At 39.7% G+C, this 26,600-nt stretch overlaps 1 protein-coding gene across 2 annotated transcripts in view; it reads left to right on the top strand.

The window, feature by feature from the left end:
* The window catches only part of VPS13C (vacuolar protein sorting 13 homolog C), a 192,156-nt gene that overhangs the window by 151,479 nt on the left and 14,077 nt on the right, over window positions 1–26,600 (top strand). For both annotated transcript variants that reach the window (XM_039491026.1, XM_039491025.1), the window contains exons 67-79: window positions 958–1,098; window positions 2,831–2,912; window positions 3,026–3,095; window positions 3,761–3,872; window positions 6,009–6,122; window positions 8,726–8,865; window positions 9,298–9,379; window positions 9,927–10,040; window positions 10,584–10,659; window positions 13,909–14,072; window positions 19,572–19,617; window positions 21,133–21,256; window positions 22,098–22,212. In XM_039491026.1, the coding sequence (XP_039346960.1) occupies window positions 958–1,098; window positions 2,831–2,912; window positions 3,026–3,095; window positions 3,761–3,872; window positions 6,009–6,122; window positions 8,726–8,865; window positions 9,298–9,379; window positions 9,927–10,040; window positions 10,584–10,659; window positions 13,909–14,072; window positions 19,572–19,617; window positions 21,133–21,256; window positions 22,098–22,212 (1,380 nt within the window). The remainder of the gene's footprint in view (window positions 1–957; window positions 1,099–2,830; window positions 2,913–3,025; window positions 3,096–3,760; window positions 3,873–6,008; window positions 6,123–8,725; window positions 8,866–9,297; window positions 9,380–9,926; window positions 10,041–10,583; window positions 10,660–13,908; window positions 14,073–19,571; window positions 19,618–21,132; window positions 21,257–22,097; window positions 22,213–26,600) is intronic.

The following is a 26,600-nucleotide window of genomic DNA, read 5'->3' as shown; positions in this document are numbered from 1 at the left end:
GGGGTCTCCCAGGGCTTAATATAGCTTCTCTCTTGTGGGTGGAAACCCCTCCCTCCCCCTGTGTAGAATCCCCTCTACAAGATGGAGATTTGGAGTCACCTGGGCAAGTCACATGTCCATGTATGACTTGGTTCTCTACAGGAATGTTCCCAGGAAAGCTCAGATGTGGATTGGCATCTATCAAAATCCTATTGTCAGCTTCAGTGTTTCTTGATTGAGCACTTACTGAGAATAGTCTTTTTCTCAAGAAGCTGACCAAATGCTTCACTGAGGCTACTTAAAATCAAATAAGTACACAGCCAATATTCATAACTTCAAACACAAAAATGATACATGCATACAAATAGGATGAATATATTCAGTAGATCATAACCTTTGCAGAGATATGTTACATGGCATATGTAGCTTTAAAACATATTCCAGTTATATCATATTTACATTCATAAGCATATTTCTATAAAGCATTATACCACAACCTCACAGGTATAATAATGCCTGCATCTGTAATTTTCACTCCATGCATCTGAAGAAGTGGGTTTTTTACCCACGAAAGCTTATGCCCAAATAAATGTTAGTCTTTAAGGTGCCACCGGACTCCTAGTTATCTTTAATTCTGTTGACTAAAAATGTTAATGATACCTTAAATTGGGATAAGATTGCTCCTAACTTCTCCATTCAACAAACTAAAGATATGCAGCAAATGTAACAAAGTAGCATCTGGTTTTCTTTCCTTCTTAATAAGAAAAAGAAAAATTTAGTATTGGCTTGTGTACGTCCAGTTCAATAACCATTCTATTATGCAACAGTGAGAAAGTTCTGGAAATTCAATTTTTTTAATATTGGTGTACTTTCTTTTAATTGATGAATGCCCATTTATGTCTAGTCAAGGACATTTTAATGAAATCTAAAAGTAATAATATTAGCCAAATGGAGCTAAAATGTATTATGTGTTTCTAGGTGAATTTTTGTAAGATGCCAATGAAAATGCGCCTCCCAATCAAATGCAGTATTCGACGAAACTTCCTATCGGGCATTCATATTGAGTTCAAACAGTCTCCTCACCAAAGAAGCTTACGGGCACAGTTGAATTGGCTTCAGGTATCATTTTTATTATTCGCTATAGGCTGAACAGGCATTGCTAGTAAGCGTTGAGATCAATTCCACAGCAGGTGAGATCATCTGAAGCTGATAGTCCTCTTGTGGTAAAATAAAAAGGGGCCACAAGCTATTTGTGGTGAGTAATCCTTTGATCTGGACCTCACGGTTAGCTTTGCTTCATCAGGGTATAGCTTAGATGACCTTAAAGACATGCTACAAGACTTTTTGTCTCAGAATTTCACAGGTGGTGCTGGTAAGGAATCTATAGGGCAGAATAAAGAAGAGTGGTAGACGTTGTAATTGAGGTCATGGTGGAAATCTTGTGGCAGAGAAAAGCATTATAAACATTTTCAGCATTTAAGTTCAGTATTTTGCATTTAGTTATGAGATATCCCTTACTCTCTGTGCTGTACCTAGAGGTTCAGAGTCCAATCTTACAAGAATTACCTGGCATGGTGTTTACTACTGTGAGCAGTCAGAATAGAAATTGCTATTCTTGGTATTAATAGTTGGGAAGGTTTGATTCTTCAGTATATTGGAAGTCTGAAGCAATACTTGTACAATTTCCATTGTAAAACTTGAGCTTCTAGGCCTCCTCTTCGCCACTCCCTGTAATTGCATACCCATTCATGCACTGCCATGAGTTCAGCACCAAAGGTAAATCTTTTGAAGTGGTGTTAAAGTGGAAATAAAGCTGTTACATTTGACCTTGTAGATTCTGATTACATACAAGCTTAGCAGATTCTAAGGTTCTTCAATCAAAAGAAGAAAGGGAGAAAGTGTTCTCTGAGGGGTAGATAATACTTTCTTAAAGAATGAGAAATAGGAGTTTGTGGAGGAAGAAAACTTGTGGTATTCCGATATTAATACTTCTGCAAAGAACCTCTCTTTAAATAACCAGCTTTTGTTCCTCATAACTGGATGCTTTTTTCCAAATCCTGGGACTGCAACTGTTACTTGACTCAAGGCCACAACTGAAAGTGTTTCTATATTCCATTTCTTTTTATTTGCCTAATTATATAAAAACCTTACATGCCTAAAAAGTTCAGTCCATTTGAGAAATTTTAAGAAATTAAACAGTCTTTATCTGTCTACCAAGCTCTATTAGCTTCTTATTATGTCAGTCACTTCAGTCATTTATAGCTTAGTGTTCGCATCAGCACTTTGCACTTGGAGAATTAATACAATATGGTACCAAGTATTCACTGTATGCCACATTTAGTTGGAATCTCAAATCATAACATAAGGCTTATGTATGGAATGGGACACGTGACTAGGCTGTTGAAAGTGGAGTTTACAGAGATCCTCTTATTTGATTTGAGCCAAATCCTGTAAAACTTTTTTTTTTTTTTAATTCCTTTCAAATAAAGGGGAGTTGATTTTAGTGGGAGCCTGGCTTGTAAGACTGCAAGATATGGCCCCTCACTATTTAAAATATAAAACAGCAACAAACGGTCAGAGTGTTTTTAATAGTACGCTGTGCTGAAATTTGAAAGCTTATTTGCACACTTCCAATCATAACTGTTGTTCTGATGGTTCTAATTGTTCTTGATAAACAGGTGCTGGCAAGGCTTCAGATATCAGGCTATAAACACAAAATAAGATTGCAAATGACAACTTTTACTCCAAAACATCGTTATATACCTAAGCTGCTTAAGCCACCTGAAGCCAAGGAATCCTTTATAAATCTTACTCTCACTAAAATACTGCTCATCTGATATGACTTTTTCAGGTTGATAACCAGTTACCCGGTCCAATGTTCCCAGTTGTGTTTCACCCTGTAGCCCCTCCCAAGTCAATAGCTTTGGATTCAGGTAAGTAAATGCAAGAGTAATCTAAAATTAGTTCACCGTGACATTAAATATTTTGATTTAACTGCAAAATGGAATCCATTATAAAACTAACTAATTTGTACATTTTTTATTAGAGCCAAAACCATTCATAGATATCAGCATCATCACTAGATTCAATGAGTACAGTAAAGTACTGCAGTTCAAGTAAGTAAAAGCACATATTATACCTTGCTTTAGAAATGTTAATACCATGGAGCTAATACTTTGAGCCTGTACCATTGTATGCTAAGATGCAATTAACTTACCAAGTCTTCCAACACAAGTACTAAAACAAGTCTTAGCATAAGCCAGTTTGATTAGGTACTTAAACACATTCAGAGAACATTTGTGTTGTAAATGCAGTCCCTCCCACCCCCTAGAAGCTGACAAATCATGGTGACCACCCAGGTAAATGGGCAGTTTACATGGGATTTCTACCGTGGTCAGAATGAGGGTTTAAGGGTCTGAAGCCGCTTATCCCATGACCTTTACTACTTTCTCAGAATGTATTTCATGAAGCAATTGTATTGTAATGTATGAAATACCAGTTAGTTATTAGGATAAACCTTAAATAGATGAGATTATTAATGTATTGTGCCTTTTCTGTGTTGAATTGCAGCCTATTATTAGTAGCTGATCTCTTCAGATGTCTTTCTATTAGGCCCCGCCAACTATAAACTGATGCTTTTAATACTCTAACCAGAGCATTAAAATATTATGAGCTTGAACACTTAATACCCAGCATGTGGTTGTTAATTTAAATCTGTATCCATAAGATGATCTGTGTGGAAAAAGTTGGTCACCATATTTTTCCTTTTATTTTTTCTTAGATATTTCATGGTTCTTATCCAGGAGATGGCATTGAAATTGGATCAGGGGTTTCTAGGAGCACTTATTGGGCTTTTCACCCCATCTACTGATCCAGAAGCTGAAAGGCAAAGGGTAATGTGTGTTTAGGAAAAAAGTATTTATTTTGCTAAAACAGGTTTGATTTATTACCATGTGAATTAGATATTTTGAAAATCAAATTTAAAACAAATGGAAAGCATCTTCCAAACTGTAAAATGACTGCCAGTTGAATGCTCAGTCAGTTGGGAAAAAATATATATTCTCAAATTAAAGTATATAATTGGGTCCTCTATTAGTTTGTGCAGGTTCCTAGTCAGTGATTGGGTAACTACTATTTGTAAGAAATGTTAAAACACTTGTTTGCACAATCCATATTCAACTTGTGGATCTCATGGCTACAAGGTGTTGGGGGCCAAGATTGCAGTAGAATACATAAAATTATTTTCTAGAGCTAATGAAAAAATGCACAGTTAACTTACATATAGAGTATCTTTAATTGAACCTGTTAATAGTTCCTATTTTAATTGACTAAGGTAATAAGGTAATAAACCAATCTCCTAGAACTGGAAGGGACCTCAAAAGATCATCGAGTCCAGCCCCCTGCCTTCACTAGCAGGACCAATTTTTGCCCCAGATCCCTAAGTGGCCTGCCTCCAAGGATTGAACTCACAGCCCTGGGTTTAGCAGGCCAATGCTCAAACCACTGAGCTGAACGTAAGAATGGCCATACTGGGTCAGACCAAAGGTCCATGTAGCCCAGTATCCTGTCTTCCGACAGTGGCCAATGCCAGGTGCCCCAGAGAGAATGAACAGAATAGATAATCAAGTGATCCATCCCTTGTCACCCATTCCCAGCTTGTAGCAAACAGGCTGGGGACACCATACATGCCCATCTTGGCTCATAACTATTGATGGACCTATCCTCCATGAATTAATCTAGTTCTTTTTTTAAACCCTGTTTTTGTTTTGGCCTTCACAACATCCTTTGGCAAGGAGTTCCACAGGTTGACTGTGTTGTGTTAAGAAATACTTCCGTTTGTTTATTTTAAACCTGCTGCCTTTTAATTTCATTTGGTGACCCCTAGTTCTCATGCTATGAGTAAATAACACTTCTTTATTTACTTTCTCCACACAGTCATGATTTTATAGACCACTGTCATTTCCCCCCTTAGTCGTCTCCTTTCCAAGCTGAAAAGTCCCAATCTTATTAATCTCTCTTCATATGGAAGCTGTTCCATACCCCCTAATAATTTTTGTTGCCCTTTTCTGAACCTTTTCCAAGTCCACTATATCGCTTTTGAGATGGGGCAACCACATCTGCACACAGTATTCAAGATGTAGGTGTACCATGGATTTATATAGAGGCAATATGTTATTTTCTGTCTTATCTATCCTTTTCTTAATGATTCCCAACATTCTGTTAGCTTTTTTGACTGCCGCTGGACATTGAATGGATGTTTTCAGAGAACTATCCACAATGACACCAAGATCTCTCTCTTGAGTGGTAACCACTAATTTAGGCCCCATCATTTTGCTGTAAAGCATGCATACTAATTCCATTTCTTCCTAAGGGAGCAGCAGGTGCTAGTTGTGCAGTGTAAGACAGGAGCATTTTTTTAATCATCTATACACCTTCAGAAATAAAAAGATCCCCCATAATTTCTGTGTGAGAGTAGTTCCTACAAACTTTTTTCTTGAAACGTTCAAACCCATAAAGTTTCTTATTTCCTAGTGGAACTGAAGGCCCTCTCTAATTGAGGGGGAAAAAGCTTTAGGTGAACAAAGACTTCATAGAAATCATAAGTATTTATAATTTGTAGTACTCAGCACTCCATCTCAATGAATAAAGTAATAAAAAACTAAAGAATGACAGAAAAATCTTGAGTGAGATGGAATAAATGTGAGAAGTTGCATTTGTCATCAAACCAAGAAACTTTACCCATCAAAAGAAAAACAGGTGTAATAGGTCATCTAGAAAGTATTAGTTTGCCCTCCTTTGAATAAGGAAGGAATGAGCATAGTTATCACAATTTAGTATATGATGGATAATTAATGTACTGTATTTGTGTACTTGGAGGACATCTCTGCTACAGCTATCTAAGCAATTGTGTAATTATTTTATTTTTACCTTTCTTTGATCCCATAGCTTTTTTTCCCCCCCTATTTTGAATTCAGGTTGACATTGAGGAAACCAGAGTTTTGATTTAAAATGTTCTTTTTTACAAACAGACAAAGTTAATTCAGCAAGATATAGATGCTCTTAATGCTGAATTGATGGAATCTTCCTTAACTGATATGTCAACCCTCAGTTTCTTTGAGCACTTCCATATTTCTCCAATTAAGGTATGTTGTAGAGGAAAATACTTCAGAGAAGCAAAAACCTTAAATAGTATCTCCTAATTTCTTTATCATGTTTAACTAGCCATTCACATTGATCAGATTAAATAACTATTTTCTCGCCTTTCATTTACAGTAATATGGCCTTGCAGGAATCTGTGACTTGTCAGATTTTCAATACTTGGTGGAAATGTTTCTCAGTTGATTTAGGAATCATCAACAAATATTTGTTTTATGTTCCTTCTGCATTTAATAACAACTGTCTAAATAGAATGCTATAATGGATGTCATATGGATGTCAAAACTAGGAAGAATATAAAAACACTAACGTATATGATGGTGAAAATGTTCACCTTTTTAATGGATGTGAACAATCTGAATAAAAAACATTAATCTTTTGTTATACTTAATGTCCTCTCTTCCATTTCTTTTAAAATAAATTAAATATATATGGAGATATACCTATCTCATGGAACTGGAAGGGACCCTGAAAGGTCATAGAGTCCAGCTAGAGTCCAGCCCCCTGCCTTCACTAGCAGCACCACGTACTGCTTTTTGTTTACCTTTTTATTCCAGTCACAGTAGGGGAAGAAAGCTCACTGATGGTTGTAGTCTAGTTCTGCATCAACCTGTAGTATTTTTCCTCTGCAGTAATGAGTTAATTGCTTAGAACAGTGTTTCCCAAACTTGGTACGCCACTTGTGTAGGGAAAGCCCCTGGCGGGACCAGCCGGTTTGTTTACCTGCTCCGTCCGCAAGTTCAGCCAATCGCAGCTCCCAGTGGCTGCGGTTCGCTGCTCCAGGCCAATGGGAGCTGCTGGAAGCGGCGCGGGCCAAGGGATGTACTGGAAATGGAAGCTGTTCACTTTTTGGACCTCAGAAAAAGGTGTCCAGTCTGAGTGTGCCTCGTTGCAGCTCATTCTGGAATACCTTCTGCATCTTAAGCTCCAGGGTTTGTCCCTTTATCAATCAAGATCCACCTGGCAGCCATCTTGGCATTCTATCCACTGCTCAAGGGCAGGTCGGTCTTCGGCCAGGACATGACTGCTAGATTCCTCAAGGGCCTTTAGCACCTCTACCCAAACGTCAGGGACCCTGTTCCTCCATGGGACTTGAACTTGGTGCTGTAATGGCTCACCGGGTCCCCTTTCAAGCCTTTGGCTTCCTGTTCTCTCCTCCTCGTGTCCTGGAAGATTGCGTTCTTGGTCACGGTGACTTTGGCCTGCCGAGTCTTGGAGATTCGGGCGCTCACTTTGGAGCCGCCTCATATAGTTTTCTACAAGGACAAGGTACAGCGGAGACCACACCTGGCTTTTCTTCCCAAGTTGGTGTCTCAATTTCATTTAAGCCAGAACATTTACTTAAGTCTACACAATTGTTCGTCACACCCGGTAATTGCCCAAACAATTTCTTCTTGGATCCTGCCTGCATTTGCTTCTGCTACAATCAAGCAAAGGTGTTGCCCCTAGCAGTTGTCACTGCCCACTTGACCCGAGCACAGGCCACTTTGGCAGCCCAGTTACCTATGCAGGGCATCTGCATGGTGGCTACCTGGTTGTCCGTCTATACGTTTATGTTCCACTATGCACTGACCCAGCAGGCCCGGGATGATGCTTGCTTTGGAAGGGCAGTACTGCAAGCCATTAAACTATGAACTCTGAGCCTACCTCCATAGATACTGCTTGAGAATACTAGAATGGAATCGACATGAGCAAGCACTTGAAGAAGAAAAAACGGTCATCTTTCATAACTGTTGTTCTTCGAGATGTGGTGTTCATGTCCATTCCATTACTCACCCTCCTATCTCTGTCGGAGCTGTCGGCAAGAAGGAACTGAGAGAGCATAAGGTTGGTGCTGCCTAATATACTGACGCTCAGGGGGTGCCACAGACAACCCTATGGATACCGCTAAGGCAAAAGTCTCTGACAACTGTGCATGTGGGCGCACACACCCCTAGAATGGAATGGACATGAGCAACACATCTTGAAGAACAACAGTTATGAAAGGTAACCATTGTTTGCCTGAAGAGACTCAGAACTGAGATCGTGTATTGCCAACACTGCGAAATGTGTAGTTCCAGAGAAGAATGTTGGAAAAAAGATGTGGGTTTTTTGCTAACTAAATTCAGGATAGTTAAAATACAAGCCTTTTTTTGCCAATACTAATTTCCATCAGGACCCAAATGAGTCACTTATATTCCACATTCTTTTCTGTCAGTGAACATGATTGATATCATCATGACTTATGAATAAACTTTGGTGTTATTCTCATGATTTTTATGAACAGAGGATTTTGTTTGTGTTTTACTGTGCTCTGTGCACATGGTAGAGCCCTGCAAATCTGCGGATATCCACAGATATCTGCAAACCATGTTCGCAGCTTGCAGATGGATTCGGATCCAAATTTTGTATCCATGCATGGCTCTACACATGGGTGAATAAAAGAGCTATTAAGGGAACTTGATCACTATTTTTTAAGAGCATTGCAAGTGTTGCTGTTAAAGTAGTGCAATTTTTAAAAACCAAGTGAAGTATAAATAATTTACAGACATGATTGTTGGATTTCATACATACCTGTTGATTTCACTCTACAAATATTTTTGTCTTGTAGTTGCATTTGAGTCTGTCTTTGGGTTCAGGTGGAGAAGAATCAGATAAGGACAAAAAAGAAATGATCGCTATTCATTCGGTCAACTTGCTATTGAAAAGTATTGGGGCTACTCTGACTGATGTGGATGATCTTATATTTAAGTAAGCTGATGGTTCTGGCTAATAGATTTTGACTGTTAAATTTGTAAATACAGTTAGTGAATTGTTGCAGGTATTTGAGTTCTTCAGCAGCAGTCAGTAAATGATTGGTCTGATTTAAATTGCCTTGTAATCAAGTAAGGTGACATGCATGTAAAGTGTGTGTGTTATTTTTAAAAGCGGACTTGAACTCCTCAGGGGGAAGGAGATGAATGGGAAAGGAAGGATATCTAACTGTTCTAAACCCTGGCACTGCATCTCTTGGTATCCTTTGCTCCCTACAAATGTATAAAGTAGTGCTCTAGCTGCATTACTGAATAATGCACAATAGAAGGTATAGGTTAGTTAAATAACTTTGTAAATTTAAATAATCTCTAGTTACTAAGTCCATAAAAGATTTTTTCCAGCTATTAAATGTTGCTATTTGTCTTTCAGACTTGCTTTCTTTGAAATTAAGTATCAGTTTTACAGGAGAGATGAGCTAATAAGGAGAGTTATTACTCATTATAGTGAACAAGTAAGTTCATTCAGTGAATTCTACTTTTTATATATATATATATATATATATTTAGGATAAATATACCTGCCTGGAATGTGAAGCTTTTGTGAAATAGTTTATTTGGGTATAAACTATTAGTTTTAAAAATCCACTGTTCATAGTCATTTTTTGTAGCAAAGCATCTAAACCTGAATTACCTCTACTTCAAATGGATTTCAGTTTCAACAGTTCCTGCTTTTACTTTTGCCCACCTATGTCAATACAGTACTAGACTCATCATCCACCATGCCATTCTAATGGAGCTACTTGTACATGTGCTGCATCTTTTGTCATAGCCAGACCCTTTCACAATCACTCAAGCAGAGCATATTTACTCCTGTGTCTATGTAGTGCTTTTATCCTAGTCTATAGCATTATGCAGTACTTCTGCAAAGCCACTGTTTTAATACCATCTTACTTGTGCTAGAAAGATTTAAAAAGCTGTGTTGTATAGATTTTAATTCTAACTTGGGTAGTGTTAAACAAGAGCTGATATGTATTTTGTGCACTTTTGTTCTTCTTTTAGTTCTTGAAGCAGATGTATGTTCTCGTACTGGGTTTAGATGTCCTGGGAAATCCATTTGGCTTAATCAGAGGTTTGTCTGAGGGTGTTGAAGCTTTCTTCTATGAGCCTTTCCAGGTATGATTTCTTCTTTTAGGTCACTGTATTAGTCAGTTAGCTATAGGTTGCTAAAAATATTTTTGAACCTGATGAAGAATTGGGAAATTGTGACACTTGCTACTCGAAGAAATGTCTTGTTAAAGGGTATGTCTGTACCACAATAGAAGATGCGTGGGATGGCTGCAGTTGACCCGGGTTAGCTGACTGTGCCTTGCTGGGCTTGGGGGCTATGAAATTGTAGTATATATGTTTGGGCTTGGGCTGGGACTCCAAGGGGGGCGGGTCTCAGAGCTTGGGCTCTAGCCCAAATTCAGACGTCTACACTGCTATTTTTAGCCCTGAAGCCCGAGCCCCGTGAGCCCCATCAGCTGACCTGGGCTCTGAGACTCAGTGCTATGGGTTTATCACAGTGTAGACGTACCCTAAATGAACAGACATTTTCCAATGTACAGCAGTTGCATTTGATTCTTGAAGAGCTGTAGGATGAAGAGAGGGGTTTGTTTCTCTCTCTCTCTCTCTCTCTCTCTCTGTATTTTAATTTCTAGTAAATTTCATCTTTAGGGGGCTGTTCAAGGACCTGAAGAATTTGCTGAGGGCTTTGTGATTGGTGTAAAGAGTCTTCTTGGTCACACAGTAGGTATGTACTGGTTGAGAAGCATTTTCAAAACACTAATATGGGAATCATGGCAGAAGCTGTGATAGAAAATACTGGCTGAAGAGATCTCTGAGCTATTACCAATTATTTTTTCAGAACTCATGGAGGATGGGAGATATCACAGAGGACTGGAAAAGGGCAAATATAGTACCTATCTGTTTTTAAAAAAAGGAGTTAAGGGCAACCTAGGAAATTATAGACCAGTCAGCTTAACTTTGGTACATGGAAAGATAATGGCTCAAATAGTCAAGCAAATTGTTCATAATCACCTAGAAGATAAGGTGATAAGTAGCAGTCAACATGGATTTGTCAAGAACAAATCCTGTCTAACCAACCTAATACAGTAACGCCTCACCTAACGTTTTAGTTATGTTCCTGAAAAATGTGACTTTAAGTGAAACGATGTTAAGGGAATCTAATTTCCCCATAAGAATGAATGTAAATGGGGGAGTTAGGTTCCAGGGAAATTATTTTTGCCATACAGTACAGTACTGTAGTTGGGAGGTGCCCCCGCCTTATCCGATACAGGCACAGCCCACTGGCACTGGAGACAATGAGGCAGGCAAGGAGGCTGAAGGTGCTGTAGGCTAGGAGAAGCACGTTGTGCAGCAGCAGCTTCCCTTACTAAGCAAGCACCAGGGGCAGGGGGCTCATCCCTCGGCCCACCCACACCACCCCTTCCCACATGCCCCCACCCTTAACCCCACTCTTCTTCCCCTGCAGTCTTCCCCCATTACTCCACACGCCGCGTCCTTGCTCCTCCCCTGCCTCCTGCCCCTGGCAATAAACTGGCTTGCAGGGTTCTGGGGGCAGGAGGGAGGGGGGAGGAGCGAGGACATGGTGTGCAGGCTCTTCCTCCCTCCCCTGCCTCCCAAACACTGCAAGCCAGCTGATAGCTGTGGGTAGGAGGCAGGGGCAGGGAGGGGGGCGGTGCGTCCCATCCTCACTCCTCCCCCCTCCCTCCTGCCCACGGCAGTCAGCTGGCTTGCAGCGTTCTGGGGGCAGGAGGGGAGGAGCGAGGACATGGTGTGCAGGCTCTTCCTCCCTCCCCTGCCTCCTGCCCGAGGCAATCAGCTGGCTTGTGGTGTTGGGGAGACAGGTGAGGGACGGGGAGCCTGTGTGCCGAGTCCTCGCTCCTCCCCACTCCCTCCTGAATGCCACAAACCAGCTGATCACTGTGGGCAGGAGGCGGAGGAAGGAGGGGGAAGGCACTGATCCGCGGGGTCTGCCAGCAAGCAGGAGGCGCTTCAGGGGGAGGGACTGCCAGCTGTGGACAAAGCAGACAGCCAAATGACGTTATAGTTAAGCATTGCACAAGTTTAAATGGAGCATGTTCTGTAATTGAGTAGGGACATAAGATCGAAACAACGTTAAGCGAGAGGATGTTAAGTGGGGAGTTACTGTATTCTAATTTGACAGGGTAACAAGCTTGGTGGATAGGGGAGAAGCAGTAGATGTGGTATATCTTGACTTTAGTGAGGCTTTTAATACTGTCTCACATGACCTTCTCATAAACAAACCAGGGATGTATAGCCTAGATGAGCCTACTGTAAGGTGGGTGCACAACTGGTTGGAAAAATGTACTCTAGAATAGTTATCAATGTTTCATAGTCAAGCTAGAAAGATATATCAAGTGAGGTCCCGTAAGTATCTGTCCTGAGTCCGGTTCTATTGAATATCTTCATAAATGATTTGGATAATGCCAAGTTTGTGTACGATTCCAAGCTCAGAGAGGTTGAAAGTGCTTTGGAGGACAAGATTATAATTCAAAATCATCTTGACAAACTGGAGAAATAGTCTGGAATAAAAAGGATGAAATTCAATGAGGAAAATGAAAAGTACTATGATGAGGAAGGAATAATCAGCTGCACAATTACAGACTGGGAAATGACTGCCTAGGAAAGAGTACTTTACTAAAATGGATCACAAACTAAATATGAGTTAACAATGTAATACAGTTTCAAAAAGAGCAAACTTCATTCTGGGATGTATTAGCAGGACTGTTGTAAGTAAGACACAAGAAGTGATTGTTCCACTTTACTCAGCACTGATAAGGCCTCAACTGGAGTATTCTGTCCAGTTCTGGGCACCAAAATTGGGGAAAGATGAAGACAAATTGGAGAAAGTCCAGGGGGGAGCAGCAAAAATGATACAAGGTCTAGAAAACATGACCTTGATGAAAGGTTGAAAAAATTGGGCTTGTTTAGTCTGGAGAAGAGAAAACTGAGGAGGGACATAAGTTTTTGAGTACCTTCAGGAGAGAGGGTTCCCCATCAAAGCCCTCTCAGAAGAGGCAGAATGTTATTATGGGTTTGTAAAAGGTTGTTATAAAAAGGAGGGTGATAAATTCTTCTCAAACACTAAGGACAAGACATGAAGTAAAGGGACTTAAACTGCAGCAACGGAGATTTAGGCTAGACATTATGAAAAACTTCCTAACTGTAAGGGTGGTTAAGCACTGATACAAATTACCTAGGGAGGTGGTGGAATCTCTGTCATTGGAGGTTTTTTAAGAATAAGTTAGACAAACACCTGTCAGGAATCATCATCTGGATAATATTTAGTCCTGCCTTGGTGCAGTGGACTGGACTAGATGACCTATCATAGTCCCTTCCAGTCCTGCAATTCTATGATTCTGTGCTAGGTGTTGTAAAGTCTGCCACTCATTCTACAGGAGCTTTGTTCATTTGCAAATTATTAATAGCTAACACAATTAACTGAGAATTCCTAGTTTTCAGCATGATGGAGAAAAAGGCAGCTAATTTATGAAAATGTAGAATGCATTGTTAGTGCTGGGATGATAAACAAGTGATAAGTATTAGACTTCTAAGACATTTTTTGGAGACCATGAAAGTATATCCAAGATAGTAATCGTTGCTTGGGCTAATTTATTAAAGCATCTATTTTAAATACTGTATCAGTTGTTAGAAAAATTCAGGTAACAGAGGATGAACCTGACTATGTGCTAAAAATGTTTCAAGGCATGCTAGGTCTATATGAAATATTTGTCTTTTGCTGCAATAAGTTTCATACCTATACACTGGAGCCTGTTGCTTGAAAGGCAATGTGGTATTCCATGCTTTTGGTCTGATTTTACTAAATGATCATATTGTTAAGTTTGGCACCAAAAGATTTCTCTGAATTGCTTGCTGTTTAAATTGTACATTATGGTTTTTCCATTATTAAATATTAAGAAGGAACTGTGTGACTTAATCTCTCCTTGGCTGACAGGGGGTGCAGCTGGGGTGGTATCTCGGATCACTGGTTCAGTTGGAAAAGGCTTGGCTGCTATAACTATGGACAAAGAATACCAGCAAAAACGGAGAGAGGAGATGGGCCGTCAGCCGAAGGACTTTGGTGACAGTTTGGCCAAAGGAGGAAAAGGCTTCTTACGGGTATGAAATTCAAACTAAACCTACGGTGAACTGACAGTTGGGTCTGTGCTAGAAAATCATTAACTACATGTATGAAACAATTTAATGGCATCCTCCATAATTATTTTAATGAACTAATAAAAGAAGCAGAAACCAAAGAAAAATAAAGTCCATTTACATAGCATGGAGTATTGAATATTATCGTAGGGTGATTTATTTTCTGTTTCTTCTAGAATCTACCTGGGAGTATCATAAAAAGGTTTTAAATTTTAAAAAAATATCTGGAGAGGAAGCATATGTAGACAAATTGCTTCAACATTTCTGAAATGTAATGTACTTAGATTCTGAAATGTGTTCTGTTCATGACAATGATGCAAGTGTTTTGAAAAATAAGACACCTAATAGTATAGATACCTGACATGAGGCAGAACGGGGAGTGTTGAGAGTTAAAATCCAAGAGATAATATCTGGTAATAAGTGAAATTCTAGTTAACAATAGTATTGTCCTGTAAGACCTAAGTATTACTGCTCATTATTATCAACTTCTGTAGATGTAACACAAATATGCTAAATGCTTCTGAAAGAGTATCAGTTATAGTAGTTACGAGCTACTGTCTTTTTGTAGCTAGCTTTTGCAAAGTAGGAAGCTCATATCAAGAGTATTTTATTTTAAAAAAAATCTATCTTGATGGGTAAGTGTGAAGAACCATGCAATTAATATATTAGCTGTATCGGGAACAGAGAAGAAAGGAGGCTTCCTTATTTGACTTCCCACTCTTCCACATAGGAGTAAAGATGAAGGTAAAAAGGGAAGGACCAACTCGGGCTCTTTCCAACCACTTAAATCCCCTTCCCCCCTGGCTAGCAAGTTTCTTGTGGCCTGAAACTTACTGGATTTTAGATCTTTATCTCTGGAATCAGTAATTCTTTCCTGAGTGATTGTCCCTATGTGTAGTGCCCTTCAGGTTGCACATGCTCACCATACACCCAACAAACACTATCAGTACAGGATTCTTCCCTTTGGATTCTGGGCAACACCAAGAATGTTCACCAAGGTGCTATCAGTGGTGGCAGGTTACCTCTGCTGACAAGGAGCGACAGTATTCCTTTACTTAGAGGATTGGCTCCTACAGGGACAATCTTACTGTGAAACGTAAGAAGCAGCTACTGAGCTTCTAGATCTCTTTGACAGATTGAATTCAGGGTGAACCTGAAGAAGTCCACCCTAGAAGCCACAGTTGTGGATGAGGTTGAATGCTGTGACTGCCAGGATATATCTAGCAGATGGCCAGTTCCTCTCCATCAGTCTCATACAGTGAACCTCAATGACCCTCAGGATGTCCATACGATCCTGGCACTGATTAATCATATAGCAACAAGCACTTATGTGATCCTGTTAGCTGGGCTTCATGTCCGATGTATGAAGGCTTGGTTACAGACTGTGTATACCCTGGTTCAAGCATAGACTCAACCTTTCAGGGTTCCCGAAAGGTTCTTGTATTCTCTTACTTGATGGGAACACAGACAAAAAATGGGTGTGCGCATATCCATTATATGGATACCATTCAACTCCCTGCTCCCAACAAAGACCTTGACCATGGATGCATCCCTCATCAGTTGGGGAGCACACTTGGAGGGACAGGTGTATAATATTATCTATAGAAATATCGTTATCCTATATTTACCTATCTCTCCATGTGTATATAATCTTGAGTTCTGTTGTAGGTTCTGCAGGAGAGTATTTCTCTACTGGCCACAGACCACCTGTCCCATCTCTTCCAGTTTTTCTGTTTCAGTCCAGTCTCCTTCACACTTCCCCATCTTACCCCAGCTTCTTGTTTCAGTTTGACACTTGGGGCTCTTCGTCCCTGAGCTCCTTGTCAGAGTCGTGGTTTCCCCACGCACTGGCTCCCAGTCTTCTTCCCACCCATCTCCCTGTCTCTTCCTCCCTCCCCACCCTAGGCTCCTTGTCCAAACTGCCTTCTCCTTCTCTCCCGTACCCCACTTTGGTTCTTTTCCTCTCTGCATTGATTTAGGCTGCTGATTCTACGAAGTTACTTGGGCACTACCAGGAGGAGCAGTGGAAGCACAGGAGACAATCTCTCTTCTCTCAGTTCCTGTGCCACACAATAGGGGCTCCTGGCAGTTGGGAGGAGCAATTCCAGTGGAGGTGCTTCTCAGCTCCTGCTTCCCTGGACTAGAACATACTCAATGCCTCTCTCAAGATGGTCTTGCCCAGTCAGCTGGGTAAATAGGACCTGTGAGGAGATGTAGTATGGAAAGTACAGATGGACTCTTGAGAGAATTTAGCTGCCAGATTCTTTTTTTTTTTTTTTTTTAAACTCTCTACTAAGCATGTGTGAACTGAGATTTCCAGGAAGGTAATAATTTGGCCAAATGTGGGCTGTTTCTCATGGAAACCACAAAGGAAACAGATTGCCAACCCCAGGGTGTGACCCACCTGCCAAATTTCAAGTCCCTGCTTGCAAAGTGGTTCATTCACCTCAGGAACCACCTCCTTGTGGCTAGGCGTGGTGTCAGTCTCTATGTATGGCACCCCCTGCCAATAGTCACTCCATCGTTGTGGTGGTCTTTCTCCCTGCAGCTTGACCTTCTGGCCAGGTTATGTTTTAATCCACTCCTTCCAGAGTAACAGAGTCACACCCAGCAATAGACTTTACAGCGGGCCTTCCATCTGTCTTGGGGGTTGGAGGTTGTCGTGAATCCACAGGATGGGTGCTATGGCCCCAGCTACATTGGTGGCTGGTACGGAAACCCTGGGATCTTGTAGCTGGCAGCCAAGGTCTTCTCCCTCAGACTCTTTGCTGCCTCCCTGGATCATATCCTACCTTTTTTATCCCCCATAGAGCAGCACTGCAGATTGTCTCCCTGCAGCCCTTCCAAGCTGAGTTTCGGTGTCAGTTAAGCTTTTTTGTTTTCTTCCTTGCAGATGCTGCTCGGTATGTTAATTGGCCTCTCAGGCCCACATTAACCTCTTCAGGGTCTGTGTAGGGTACACACACCCCTCATTGCTCCAAAGCATGGAGACCCTACTAGAGCTTCTAAATTAAACAGTTATAAAAATATTTTTTAACATGGGCAAAAATATTTCCCCCTAGTCTTGTTTTCAGAGGCAGCTGTAACATTTTTTGCTAAAACTTTCCATAAAAGTTGAATGAGTCAGAGACCCAGCATGTGAAACTTCAGCTGAAATTTTTCAGGTTCTGGCCAGGTTAGAAGAACTGAAAACAGTGTCATAATAGGAAGTGTTGGGGGAGCCTTAAGTACAGGTAGCACTCTCAGCTCCACCTATTATTACATATGTAAATAAGTTACTAGTTATATTCAGTTTTGGAAGAACTCACTCTTCAGGTGAACAATTGAAGAAGGCTGTGTCCACCTTTTATTGTCTGTGACAGAAACAACTATAAGATGCTGTAAAGGGACCCCACGACGTTACCTACACGAGGTTTCTCTGACATGGATGTACATGAGGTTTCTCTGGAATGAACGCTAAGTGCCAATCTGATCTATTTAATCTCAAGTGAGGAATTCTTCCTAGGAGATAAAAGGCCATGTTTACATCCAATGTCTGTTTTTAATGTGGGTTTTGATTCATACCTATCATCTTATATATAGATTTTTTTGCTACTAAATGCAAAATAAAGCACATTAGGAACTGTAATAAATATTATTTCAAAAAAAAAAAAAAAATTTACCATCCCTCCTCAGTATATTATAGTGAAATGTTTTTTCAATCTTGTTTACTGACAAATTCATAAAAGCCTGTTTGCTATTCTTGTACTGTACTGCCAATCTTAAGCATTAATCTTTTTAGTACTGCTGTGGTTGGGATACTGCCTAATCCGTTCATTGACAACTTTTGTTTACTTTATAAAACTATTCAGTATATTAGTGACCTTCTTTCCCAAAAGGCTTTACTGCACTTTGGATATTTCTGAAAGCACTCACTTAAGATTAGTGAAAGTATTGTTGCAATACATGTTCAATCAGGACATACCTAGAAGGATACTCGGGCTTGTCTACATTTACTGGTGGATCGATGAGCGGCAGTCGATACATTGGCGGTCAATTTAGCGGGTCTAGTGAAGACCCGCTAAAATCAACCGCAGATCGCTCTGCAGACCGTCAACTTCTGTACTCCACCAGATCGAGAAGAGAAAGGGGAGTCGATGGGAGAGCATCTTCCGTCGACATTGTGTAGTGTGGTCCCCGCAGTAAGTAGATCTAAGCTACGTCGATTTGAATTACGCTAGTCACATAACTCAAATTGCGTAGCTTAGATCAAATTTCCCTTGTAGTGTAGACAAGGCCTTAGTGGCAAGCCAGGACGTGACTCTACAGTGCACAGACCTGCTGCATACTAACTGGCTGTGTGGAGTCTGATGTGGAGAACTATTAGTTCATGGTAGCAAAGTGTGCTAGAAGTTCCCCAGTGCACTCTGGCTTAGAGAACTTCTAATATGTGGTAGCAGAGGCTGCATGGCTTGGGAGGCTAGTATGCTGTAAATTTACATCCTGACTTGCAGCTCTCTCTCTCAAGAAGCCATTGTAACATGAATTCTAGAACCTAGGCTTAGTTAACTAGTTATTGTTGTGTCTTATAATATTGCTCACATATGTTTCTCAGCCAGGTAAGCTGTTATCCCTTTTTCATGAAACAAGCTATGCTTAGCTTGTCTCCTCAGTTAAGGTTGTCTCTCTCCACCCCAAGTTATCTCCCAACAATCCATACTTTCTTTATAAGCAGGATCCTCTGCTAGTTGTTTTTCCTGTGTGTTCCTTCCTCATTCACTCTACAAGCTCTTCATTAGCATCAGGCTCATTATTGCAAATAGACTTCCATTTGAAGGCACTCAGTACACGATGACCAGCCAGAGAGATAAGTGTTTACTCCCTTCTGCCTGAATAGATCCTGTTTATCACCTCTGGTGACCTGTGTTTACTGAAAACTATGTTCTTAAGGTAAATAAGTTAAGACACGTAACTCCTTAACTATCATTGTACATACATTTTGCAATTATTATGATGTCCAGTAAGCTACTGGCTCTTGGTAGAGACCTCACATGCCCCCACTCTTTGGTGAATGATTACATAGGGGATCTCTGTAAACCGCTGTATATGCCCTCTGCCAGTTGGCTCCAGTGGTCTGTGGGTCACATCCTGTGACATAGGCTACAGAACAGCCATGGAATAGTAACTTAGCTGTTGTTTTGCACTACCAGTCAAGATTCTAGCGTGGTATCTGGCAGGGATGGTCTCTGTGTCCAGTTTACTAGTTCCCTGAGCCTTCTAATTATTCCATAGATGTTTTCTTTCATGATTGTGTCAACAGGAATTCATAATAAACAAAAATAAACCTTAGGAAAAATCCCATTTGTCGCTTTGCCTAAATGTTAATTTTGAAAAACAGCAGGAGAGACACCTAGTGGCTGAATCACGCTTCAGCATTTCTGGCTTTCAAGTGCTGACTTCATTAAACTATCATTTTTCTTTCAGGGTATTGTTGGTGGTGTGACTGGAATAATCACTAAACCTGTAGAAGGTAGGCAAAAATTATTAGTAAACCTAAAGCCCATTTTCCAGAAGGCTAACACATTGTACTACTTATAACTTACTTTCTGTTGAGAAATATTGACTTAAACATGATAGTACTTATTTAGATCTGAGCTTATTATTTTTGTGTTTCTGAACAAAAGTAACATTTTTAAAATAAAATCATGTCATTTGTAAAAAATTAAAGTTTTCATATATTTTTACAGTTGTTACTAAAGGTTCTTGTGCAAATTCGCATGCAGACTTTGACAGGCGAGTTTGCATAATATCATGTGCAGCTGCATATGAATAAGTTTAAAATGAAATTTTCTCTGAACTGTCATTTACAGCAGGCATATTAGTTTAAGATATTTTTGCTATTGGACACTTTCAGTAGAGTTTCCTCTGTATCAGCAAATTAACTGTATAAAGCTAGGACTTGAGTAAGTAACTATCTCTACCAGCAAAGTAGTAGAGAAATAGACCTTTATGCATTAAGGTATTTCACCCCATAGGTGGCATGTGCGTGCGTGTGTGTGTACAATTAGATGTTGAATAATAGCACGGGTAGTATCTGTGGTGGTATTTAAGTGACAGGGTAAAGAATAATTAGAGTGGGAGCCACACTAAACATAACATCTGTTTTAACCACTTGGTCTGTTTCTGCTTTTTTTTTTCCATTGTGAAGCTTAACTGGCTCATGCTTAAACTTGACAGATAGTTTTTTGTTTTAAGCCTGTTTCACTCTATCAGTATGATGCATGGGAAAAAGAGTAAAAGAGATTAAAAATAGGTGTAATTGCTTCTTTTAAAATCTGGCATTTAGATAAGGAATCAGGACACTCTCACAGATATACAATCCTAGTTCCTTAAATGTTGACAGAAGAGCCATCTAAATATGTCAGTTAATGGCACTAAATTTCACCTGATTTTTGCAGGTTGCTAATAAATCAACTGAATTGTTCTTCACTTCTGAGCAGTGATTCTGTAAAAATGGTCTAAAAAAAACTACACACAGTAGTTTGGTTCTTTCTACTTGTGCATCATCACCAGTGCGAATGGTTTGGGAAGCTAAATTCTGACCTTAGTTGCATCTGCGTAAATCCATAGTCTTCACATTTTGCTCTTAATCAGACCTGTGGAGGAACCTCATTGTCTTTAATGGAAGTGCACTGGTGTAACTGGCTCTGATCGTTGTAACTTTTTTTAGTAAACAATTCTGATAGAAAGAAGAGTCCCATTCACCCTCTCTTAGCTGTGTTGGTTCTGAAGGGCTAATGAGATTTAAGGTGAACAGCTGTATCACCAAACACAGACTGGGAAGGTTCCGTACAGCAAAAGGTGTCATTAACACGTAGTATTTTTTTCCCGAGCTGAACTGCATGTAACCAGCTATTTTGGAATGTTTCATCTATAGAATTGTTCTAATTAAAGTTAAGGCTTCATAAAGCAGGAGGTGGATTAACTTCAGAATTTGGATCTTCTGCCAGGGTATGTAACTAATACTGTATTCCCTTTTCTGAAGGGGCTAAAAAGGAAGGTGCAGCTGGATTCTTCAAAGGAGTTGGAAAAGGGCTTGTAGGTGTTGTGGCCCGCCCGACAGGTGGCATCATAGATATGGCAAGCAGTACCTTCCAGGGAATTCAGAGGTAAAATGATGGGGTGGGAGTTAGTGATTGTCTGTTTACCAAATGTTCTCAAGTACGTGGAATGTGTGATTAGAGATACAGTGGTAACATATGTTTGCTTGCCATTTGATGTGATTAAAGTACAAGATGCATCAGGAGGACTGAGAGTGCACCATGGTGATGTTCTGTTAGGTGCCAGGTGAAGGAAGAGTGCTACAATCACCTGAGACCGATGCTATTACAGTATAACTTAATATACTACAGTGTCATATGGAGGTTATAAATCAGATCCGTGCAAACATGAATAATAAAATGAAAGTCCTATATTATGGTGTACCAACTGAAAGTCCATACAAGAATGTAAAAACTAAATAAAAACACAGAACACTTAGTAATTAAAAATGTTGTTGTTCAGCTCCTGAATGCTCACAGACATCTCTCACTTTACCCTGCTGTAGAACCTAGACCACTGCAATAACTGTCAGGGATACTTGTAATCCTAAATCATTTATGCGCTTTTGAAAGTGCAACTGAAAAACTTTCTGCAAGCTATAGAAGAGTCTATAATTATTTAGAGTTGGGAAGAAACTTCTCCCATAGGCATGTAGTTTCATAATTGTCTGGCTGATCCAGGGTGACAATGTTACAGATTACCATGAGACACAAAGTATTTGTATAATTCATGGCTAGCTAGCAAGTATGAGCAGGATCTCTCAAGGTTTAAGGAGAGGAATTCTAAATAACTTCTGTGCTGACTAAACTAGTAAAAGAAATAAAAGAAATGCAACTAACAAAAACAATTTTGGTGCAGACTGAAGCCTGTAGTAGTTCTGAACACATTGAAATTGTTGGTCTTTGACAGGGTGGCAGAATCAACTGAAGAGGTATCTAGTCTCCGTCCTCCACGTCTCATTCATGAAGATGGCATTATCCGGCCATATGACAGGGGTGAAGCTGAGGGTTATGATTTATTTCAGGTAGGAGTTGCATTGTTAACTTAGGTACAGCCTAAATTTTCTAACCATTGAGGAGCTTAATGCGGTTTATTATAAAAATGCTACTTTGGAGAGGGGACCTGGATATTTATTTCAGTTTATAAAATATGCCTATCTATTACCATCCAATGCACGCTTTAGTCACAATGAAGAACTAACATATGTGCTATGCAAAGTAAATCAGATTACTGCCCAGCCTTTCAATGTTCTGTTTTACCAATTGCTCATCTCCTCATTTTGTGTTAAATATTTCACTATGACCCTTTCTTAAAAAAGGGGAGTGAAGATATTTTAGCATTTGTGGGACAGTCTATTGTGGGACAATATTTAGGAGGTTAATCCTGTTACTTATGTTTCCCATGTTTTCAATCTGTATTTTTAATGGTAGTGTGCCAAAAGCTACACAACACATATGATGGTCTCGTCTGGTTGCCCACCTGCACGGTGTTAGACATTGGTGCTATATTGACAATGAATGCTATTTCTCATATACTGGGGAATTTTAATCCAGTTAATTTTGAGTAAATGCAACAAGACAGGAAACAGAAAAAGCACTTTAAGAATATGCTGACTGAGATTTCAAATATAATTTAGTTGAAGTATTAATTATGATAAAAAAAATAAATAAATACTGGAACAAAAGAACTGATATAAAATGTTTACTTCTAAGTTAAGACTGAAACTTGCATCTTAATTATTGATGATTGCATTTATTTCCTGTAGATATCAACTATCGTTTATGATCCCTCTGCATGGGTTTCTAACGTTGTCCTCTCTCTCTCTCTCTCTCCTTGCATACGCAGCAAGAACTGGAGTAGTGGAGTAAACATTTTCCATACTTTTTCATGATTTCCTTCATGGGCCTTTAAGAATTTAGATTAAGGGCAGGATTCCATAAAAAACTCAAAATGTTCATTGGCTTCTATTAGAACCTCTATGTAGCAGTTGAATGGCACTTTAAATTATCCAGTTCATAGTAAGAACAACATAATTTACCTGTTACGGTCCAAAGGGTAACACAGGAAGGTAGTGCACACTAACATGAAATCATTTCCTCTTGCCTATTTTTTTAATTATGTTGGGCCTTACTTCTGAGCTCTGAATGGCAAGTGTTTAATAAAGTGGTCACTAAAGAAATATTCATGGTAGAGTAGATGATAAAATGCTCATTGACTAGTCAGCATTCTCTGGAGGGTATTTATATAGTGATCTTGCTTTAAAATGCCAAGAAAAGAAAGTAAGCATGGCTACTAAAAATGAATAAAAAATTTGCTCCCGTCTATGAAAATGCTTTTGCAATTTCATAAGTCAGTTATATAAAATTTGAAAATATATCAGCTAAAATGCTTCTATTCATGGTTTAAATAAGCTGCTATAGGTCTGCCCTTGACACTTCTGACTAGCCACATGACTCCATGTTTATACTGAAAAGTGAGTAATCTTCTATATCTGTTCTTCCAATCAAGGAACAGAAGGCTTGGTTGACTCTGCCCTTTGCCCCAAATAAACCTTTTGTATTCCATTTTATGCGATGCATATACATATATTTACACATAGTTTAAAACTGTAATCCCTAGTATGTAAATGCCAACTATTTTTAAGTGAGTGAAGCCACAAGTCTCTCCTTGATGTGTGACATTTCATATTAGGGAATCCAATAATTAATCTTACTAGCAACAAAATGTCTGGTCTGTTTTATGCATATACGCTGTTGACAAATTTTTTTACTGGCTTTAAACATTTGTCTTAAACATTATTAATAAGATTGTGATCAGTACTCAACACTTCTTTTTAGGAGTTGTTGTGGTGCTTGAGTGCATCTCTGTGCACTAGCATGAATTTTTGTTCAGTTTCCCTCTCAAAAATTCTTAATATTAAATAGTTGCAATCTTTTGTAAAGCAACACTGTCTGAAACTTAGTGCAAAAGCAATTTTTTTTAAATTCATCCGTTTGTCATACCATATTAAATAAAAATAGGAATGTTAGTTCTAGGTTTGTGCTTGTCACTCTATTGCACTGAAAAGTGTTTTTAAGCAATGTTAGACTTCCTGGTCTGTTATGTGGGGAAAATGCTTTTGGTACATGAAAAGGAAAGAAGTCGCACAATTAACGTTGGAAATTGGCTGCTATACATATATGTAGCCTCTAAGTTTTGTATGTTTAACCTAATTTTTGTGGATTAGAGTTTGATAATATTATTAAAAATAAATATTCCTGTACCTAGTTTTCCATATTGAATTTTCTTGCTGTCGAAAGCCTGGAAATGCTAAGGTTGCTGTGAAACAGCTCTCTCCACCCCCCCCACCCCCCAATGCTGTTGCTGTACCTGTACATTTGAGATTACAGAAATTAGGGTGGTGGTGTAGCATAGCACACATTATCTGTTTTAATGATCAAACAAATACAGAGGGAGCCTTCGAGGAAAATAGGACATTTAGTAAAGGAGTCTTAGCCTTTAAAATAAATCACCCTTTTCTCATAAAAAGTTTGCACTTGTCAAAACACTGCATAATAACTCAATCTGAGTCCTAATTTTGAAATTTCTTGAACTAAATTTGTCAGAACCTTACAGTTAGTGAAACATAGATGTTTTATTTCATACTCCTGGGCGGGATTCTGCACCACTGCGCATGTGCAGAATTCATGTCTCCCCTCAGATTCCCCTGGCCCCGCAGAAAACAGATTATGTTGGGGAGGTGCTGCAATTACACCTTTTGCCCACCAGGGACTGCTGTGGTATCAGAGTGGGCAGCCAGCTGCAGGGAGGGAGGGGTCAGCCACTGCCCCATCATAGTATCCTGTCATGGGTCCAAGTGGGGAGACAAGGGATATGGGAGGGGTGGACAGCATGGGGCAGTCAGGGCTGCTAGGGGGTGATGGTTACATAGACAGGCATTCAGATGAGCTAGTGGGGGGAACAGACTGGGTGGGGGCACGAAAGCTAGTGGGGTGACAACATTGAGTCAGGCTGAATGGGAGTGGGGGTCCAGGAACAAATGGGGAAAGCATGGGGGGGATGCAAGGACACATGAGGATAAGGGAGGAGGAGTGGCTGAGTGGGGGTGCAGGGACACATGGAGGTGGGTGGGAAGGGGAGTGCAGGACACACAGGGACTGGAGCAGACCCAACAAACCTTCAGGTTCACTCCCAGGCTCCTGCCCAGGAATTACTTGTCTGTCCCTCAGCTCCTCTGTTACCCCCGACTCCCCCAAGCCTTTGCACTACTTCTGAGGGGTACAGGAAATAGGTTTCTGTCTTGTAGTTTAATTGAATTATTACTCAAAGTTCTGTATTAATATGCCAAGTAAGGAATCTGTTTGCCAAAAAACATTTCTTGAATCTTTTTTGTTTTCTGTATTGTTACAGACATACTTGCTGACAGGTATTTTGAAATAAATTACCAAAATAATTGAAACTGATGTGATTTATATTGTGGTATTTTAACAAATAAGATATGCAGAATTTTCAAATGTTTACAATATTGTGTACAACATTTTTATTTTTTTGGTGCAGAATTCCACCAGGAATAATTTAAATGTAATTCTCTTGGGGTTTTTTTTCCTTCTGAATTGGCAAGAGTATAAGCCTAAGAAAACAACTATTTTTAGTTGTAAATGAGTTACTGTAGTGTAAACTTGTCTCAGTCTTTGTTCCTTTCGCTCTGTTGCATTTAGTAACTTCCAATACTCAGTCTTGCACCACTGATATGTTCAACTTTCTTCTTCTCTGCCACTGGTCATTTATGCTGCCATGAAGTCCTGCTGCCACTTTACCATGACAGCATTTCCAGGCTGTTTTCTTCCTGCTTCTGAAATCCTTGTTCTCATCTTGAATATATCATGTCTGAAACACTGACTCACCTCATCTTTAGTAATTCAACTAAAGTTCTCCAGTGAAAACCTAGACTGCTCTCTGGACTATGTGGATACCTTTTCTCAGATCCTATCACTAGGATTCATTTGCCTACTGCAACAAATTTAGCCTTCTCATTGTCACTTGATTGGACCTTCTCCCTCTCACCACTCCACTCCTGTGTATCTGCTACCTTCTTCACCTCCTTCACTCTTCCTAATGTGAATGCCTAGCTACTAATTCTTTTTTCCCCACTTATTACCATTTCTTTTCCCCTGTATCTGGAACTCACTTCCTTACCAAGTCCACCATCTCCTGCTTAATTCCTTGCTTTAAAATGCAGTCTTCAACAAGGCCTATAAAATTTAGGATGCCCCTCTAACATTAAATATAAGTTTCTAAAGACAAAGGCTTGGAACCTTGAGGACGAATGCCTTACTCTTTGAAACGACCAGGTGGTGTTGGTTTGTTCTGTCTTAAAGCTAGATTATGCATGAAAGGCACTTGATTGAATTA

The sequence above is a fragment of the Mauremys reevesii genome, linkage group 10 (assembly GCF_016161935.1).
Source record: "Mauremys reevesii isolate NIE-2019 linkage group 10, ASM1616193v1, whole genome shotgun sequence".
Lineage (NCBI taxonomy): Eukaryota > Metazoa > Chordata > Testudines > Geoemydidae > Mauremys > Mauremys reevesii.
Note: the sequence above shows the minus strand (reverse complement) of the source record. Positions and strands in the feature narration are given on the sequence as shown.